This window comes from Gordionus sp. m RMFG-2023, chromosome 3 (assembly GCF_954871325.1).
Source record: "Gordionus sp. m RMFG-2023 chromosome 3, tfGorSpeb1-WG-v2, whole genome shotgun sequence".
NCBI classification, from domain to species: Eukaryota; Metazoa; Nematomorpha; class Gordioida; order Chordodea; family Parachordodidae; genus Gordionus; species Gordionus sp. m RMFG-2023.
In genome coordinates this window covers 28,833,596-28,839,735 of record NC_088777.1, presented here as the reverse complement: position 1 = coordinate 28,839,735, position 6,140 = coordinate 28,833,596, and the positions used below count along the sequence as shown (strand labels likewise).

General features: G+C 24.7%; 1 protein-coding gene across 1 annotated transcript in view; it reads right to left on the bottom strand.

The window, feature by feature from the left end:
* Positions 1 to 691: 691 nt before the first annotated feature.
* Positions 692 to 6,140, bottom strand: part of LOC135927299 (uncharacterized) — a 56,490-nt gene continuing 51,041 nt past the window's right edge. Inside the window, exons 8-9 of the mRNA XM_065463267.1 lie at positions 873 to 1,488; positions 692 to 816 (exon numbers count right to left, since the gene is read on the bottom strand). Of these exons, the coding sequence (XP_065319339.1) occupies positions 807 to 816; positions 873 to 1,488 (626 nt within the window). The 3' untranslated portion in view covers positions 692 to 806. The remainder of the gene's footprint in view (positions 817 to 872; positions 1,489 to 6,140) is intronic.

Below are 6,140 nucleotides of genomic sequence, written 5' to 3'. Positions count from 1 at the left end.
ACAATTTAAAATTGAAAAAAAAGTGAAAACAAATTTTTTACTAGAAAGAGGGAAGTTATTTCCATATTCTACTTTTCATCTAGATTTCAATAGATATTATGAGAACAGATCATTTAACCAAATTCCTAGATTCAGTTTAAATACATATTCGCATACTGCCCAATCCTGATGACATTATTCTCAATATGCACACTTATACATACAATTTAAACATTGGCGTATAGAGGAGGGCTGCTTAGCAACCCTAAATTTAAAGTTGCCTTTAAGCAGCCCTATATAGTAAGAGCCAGTGTTCACTGATCCAAAATTATAATATGGTTTACTATACCTCCTATTCCTTTCAAACCCAATTATAAAATTGAATATTTATGATTGTTAAGCGATTAGTATTAGATGTAAAATATTCTTAAAGATTTTTTAAAGATCAAAATTATTTTTAAAAAATTTGTGATTTCATCAAAAAATCAATTATTTATAAAAGATTTTTTACAAAAAAGATTTGATATTTTAGTTAAAATTTGATCAAAAAAATCTTCCTTCAAAAAATCTCTGATATTTTTATGAAGGACATTTCAAACTCTGCTTAAAATTTAAGGATTAAACCATTGCAAAAAAGAGATATCATATTTTAAAACACTGTAATATATAAAATTACTTAAAGATACCATATTTTTTTTTACCATATAATGTTGGTTAATTGAATCTAATAGATAATAATCATAATATTATAATAAACAATTTCCCAAGTTCTCACTATATTTGAACTGAATGAAATGATTAGTATAACATTCATATAATAGTTCATTTTAGACGCACCTAAATTATTATAAGAATTATTTATGAAAAACATATATATAAATTTTAATCAATACATATTCATGTTGCGCTCTTCCTTAATAATCAATAAATGGTCTCTCCTACCTTGGTCCACTATTTTACTATTACCTTCGCTTTTACTGGCCTTAGAGTTTTTCCAATTCTTGCGACATTCTCGTTTTATTCTTTCCTTTACGACCCTGTCTTCCAAAATGGTGGATACAGTAGTATCGGCTAAATTTTTAGAAGAAATTTCCGAATTCTCATTACTAATAATCGATTGAGTTTCGTTATCATGGTTTTTTTGCCTTCCAAGCCTTAAACTCTCTAAGCATTTGGTAGCAATGTCGGTATCAACTGAATCTGAACCTCCTTTATCATAATTTATATTGTATTCTTCGCTCTTCCATGAGGGCAAATCTACTAATATTCGCTCCCTTTTTTTGAACACACGCATGTACCTATTATTATTATCATTACCACCATCATCCCCCAAAATTCCATAGCTATCTTCAGGACCGAAAGCTATTTCTAGTATAGGCTCTAATCTAATAAGTTCGTATGGATCTTTTTCAGAATCAAAATCATTATCAGATAATGTATTTGTTGCTTTTGCGAGTAAAGAATCTGTCAAAAACCTATCCATAAGACTTGTTGATTCTTCTTTCATGTCTTTCATAAATTAATTTTAAATTTTTGGAAAAGAATAAATTAAAAATAGATATCTCATCGTACATAAATATAGGGTAAATTATTTAAAAAAAAACAAACAATTAAAATAAAATAACAATATGTTTTTTTATTTTTGCACAACCCTCAAAAAATAAATGACAATCAAATATATAATATATAACAAAACAGATTTAAAAAATACATTAAAAATTGGATATTTTAATTTTCGTTTTTTCTTTTTCTAAATTCCTTTAAAATATATTTCAATATAAATTATATTTTTATAAATTTACTAATTCATTGGTTGTCCTCGATCAATCTCCAAAAATTGATGCATTTTATTATAATAATTTGAAAAATCAAAAGGAATAGTAAATTCATTAAGAATTGATGTTACATTATTAATTATTTCGTTTCGAGTATTTAGTCGGGGATTGATCGACCTATATTTGTTTTTTAACACTCCAAAAAAATTTTCTATCGGGTTTAGTTGCGGCGAATAGGGTGGCAAATATTCTATTCGCGCTCTAAAACAATCAATGCAGTTAGTATATTTTCTTCTTGGAATAGCCGATGTTGGATCAGTAATAGAATCACCACTTACAGAGGAAGAATTGATCATATGGAAATTATTTGTAATATTAGGTATTGAATTTGAATTAGATAAAACAGGATCAGGATTTAATGTAAATGAATTTGTATTACTAGATAAAATTTGTCGTATATTAAACATTTGAAAAAAATATTAAACTCTATTTTATAAAAAAAATTAAATTATATAGTAAATGCAAAAAAATTACCGTATGTATTTTTTAAATCTGTTTTGTTATATATTATATATTTGATTGTCATTTATTTTTTGAGGGTTGTGCAAAAATAAAAAAACATATTGTTATTTTATTTTAATTGTTTGTTTTTTTTAAAATAATTTACCCTATAATATTAAATGTAATTCCCAACCTCTTCTATATCATTATTTATTATAGAAAATTATGAATCAGGGTTAAATATATCGTACCACTTGCCATTTTATTCCGCAAATAAATTTGAATAATAAATAAAATAGGATTTTTTGTTATTTTTAAGTTGGATAATTCCCGATGATGAATTTTTTTAAAAAATAAAAGATTTAATTAAGAGGAAATGTGTTTGAATGGGTTAAAATACAAACAAATTTTATATAATTTGTTTTTATAGGTTAATATAAAATGGTTATTCATTCTTGGTAAATATTGGCAAGACCTTAAACGTGCTCTAATTTTTACCCTTTTCCATAAGATTCGTTTTTTGGAATTTAAATTATAAATTTAATTCGAATGACCTCCATGCTTTTCTCAAGTTTTTAGACAATGTTTCTTATATGTACAAATTTTTTTAAAAATTAATTTTAAATAAAATTTTGAGGTGTAATTTAAATTTTACTTATCATGTAAAAAATATTATTATTTATCAATATAATATATAATATATGATTTGGTTTTCTAGTAACTGTTTTCAGAAATTGAGTTTTTACTTTTAGAATATTCGAAAAAAACTTCAAATTTTTTTACCAGAACCGAATCAAATATTTTAATTCATTTTTAAACGAATATATTCTTCGGTTTTTAAAATATTAGAAACCAATAAAATAATTAAATTCAAATTGAAATTTTCAGAATTCGTATTAAAAAGTGCGTGAATGAAAATTTGAGAATAATAATTTAAAATTAAAACGTATAAATAGAATATAATTAGGATTCATTGAATACATTAATTTGATTTTCGCCTAACCTAAGACCAAAGTAACTAAGGCTCCGCCAAAATTGTAGCCTTCTAAAACTTATATTTTTGGGGATATTTGGGGTTAAAATAGGTAAAATAGCTTATTTTTATAATTATTCTTCTTAAGTCAAATATCCAAGGATTTTATATTATTTATTAAATCTAGTGCTGTAAACGTTACTCCAAGAGAGGAACGCGTTACTCGTTGCATCCGAAAAAGGGAATATTAGATAATCGCTACCTTGTGAAAAAAGGAAACGAGTGTTACTGGTTATTAAAAAAGCAACGCATTGCTCGTTACTTAAAAAATTAAATATAATCTGTAAAATTTTTCCTATATATGTTGAAATAAAAATAGTGCAAAAAAACAGTTGCCAAAAAATACCTTTTAAATGGATCTAGATATAGATACATCGGCTAAAATGGATCCATCTACTGATACATCTTCTAAAAGAAGAATCGAAATACAGATATAATTTTCAAAATGTATCGGTAGATAGATACAATTTTTATCATACTTATATACAGGGTTCGCCGTTGTTCTCGAACAGAAACTCTTATTATGAAAGAAATACGTAAACAACATTTTTGAAAATAAAATAATGTCAATCGTTCTTAAATACATATTTAACGAGCATTTATTTTTTTTAAAAATTTTTTTACATTTAACTTATAATTTATTCATTAAAGGTTAGCGGATTATCTATAAAATTCTAAATAAATTTATTTGCTTAAAATAATTTTGTGCAACAATGGTATTGTTTTTTAATTAATGGGCGTCATATGATAAAAATATCCTTCACATCTTGAACTCATATCTATAGATTTAAATGGGGAAAAAATAATATTTAATGAATATTTATCTTTTTTTTGTATAAGTTTTAATATTTCATATCTATATTTTTATTATATAAGTCTTAATATTTTTATATATTTATTTAAAATTTGGACTCAAATATTTTTATTTTTAAGATAAAAAGTATATCAGAATATATCTGAAACAGATACCGATACTTTTTTTAAAGTATATTTAAAAAGATATGACATTAACAACTTTGAAAAATAATATATTATAAGAAAATATCTTTTTAAAATAACTTATTTTCCGCTTACCCATAAATTATATAAAAATAAAATATTACACTGTGTGACAAGAAAAATGGGATATGAAAATAAAAACAAGTTTTGGTGCAGAATTTGACGCTGAGTTCGAATCCGTTTTCCAAATTTTCCCTACACGTCAAGTTTTAAAAATATTACTGTATAAAGACAACTTTTTCGAAATCTCAAAAATGGTAAAATTTAGGTCTTTATATGGATATATTTAAAAAAAGTATCGAATAAAAATCCCTGAAAATTGGTGATAGTGTTAAACTTATTATTCTTTATAAATTTACTAATTTTTATAATTTTTTATCGATTAGTTTTTGAGAAAAATGGTAAAGAATTTTGTTTTGGGGGTATTAAGTTTTCAATTTAAATTACTATCAAAATTATTAACTTTAGAAGATAAATTTTATATAATTTTGCTTCAAATATATATGCTCAAGATTATATATTAATTCTAATTATGTTTCAAAAGTATTCTATGCCATAAAAATTCAACCAAAATCTATAAATTAAAAAAGTCGGTACAGATACAAACTTTTTATTTTGTACACTTTTATTGAATTTTCTCTGCATAAAGCATTTTTAAAGCAAAATTAAGGTAATATTTATCTTTTTTAGTTGTATTTAGTAATATTTTATGCATTTATGATAAATTTATATCAAAATCAGATATCTGTACCCACTTTTTTAATTTGTAATCTTTTTGAATTGAGCATTTTTGAAGCAAAATTCATTAATTGGTAATTTTTTCATATTTTTTATTAATATTTATCTTTTTTAGATGTATTTAAGAATATTTGTTTTTTTAATCAATTTATATCAAAATATATGATTTTCCAATGGAGTTCCTTGAACCCGTAGTATGGGCAATAAATAATAATGCCAAATAACGAGTAGGAACTAGGAAGAAAGGAGAAGAATTATTTTTTTCGCGCTTAATTTTTCATAAACATTAAATTTCTTTCATTAATTTTTTTTTAAATTGGATTTTAAATATTATTCAAATTCCATCCTTATATAATATTCTACAAAAAATTAATGCCGAGGTCCCCTTGTTTAAAATGTGTCTCTAAATTTTGTTACATCTGTGCGGGCTATATATTGCCCACACAAAAATGTCCAATTTCTCCAATCATTCAAAGGATTTATGAAATTTATTACAATATTCCACTCTGCGATTTGGATAAACCATTTGCCCCTAATTACATATGTAAAACATGTTATAATTCTTTTAATTCATGGGTAAATGGAAAACAGTCATATTTGCCTTATTCGAAACCTGCATTTTGGCACGTAGCAAGAAATCATTCGTGGGATTGTTATTTTTGCTCGATTAGTACATTTGGGTTTAACAAAAATAATAAGAAGAAAATTCGTTATCCTGAAATTTTGTCGGTTGTTTATCCGGTAAAATATAATATGCATACAACAGTTCCTTTTTTGATAGTTCGCAGCTGGAAAAATTACGTTGCCAGGACAATGACAATATTGATCTTGAGTATCATCCCGAAGAAGATTCGTCATTTATGTCACAAGAGCAACTAAATGACATAACCAGAATTCAAAAAGAAAGTCCGAATTTTTAGCCTCAAGGCTTAATGATTTTAAAAAATGGAGTTCGAACTTCATACCGATTCCGTGGAGTATCGTTTAGAAATTTATTCTCTTACGAAAATTTTTTATACTATTCCAACAATCTAGGTCAACTTTTTTTACAACTTAATATTGAATTGGTGCCCGATGATTTGCGCTTGTTCATCCATCTATTCAAGCAAAAACAG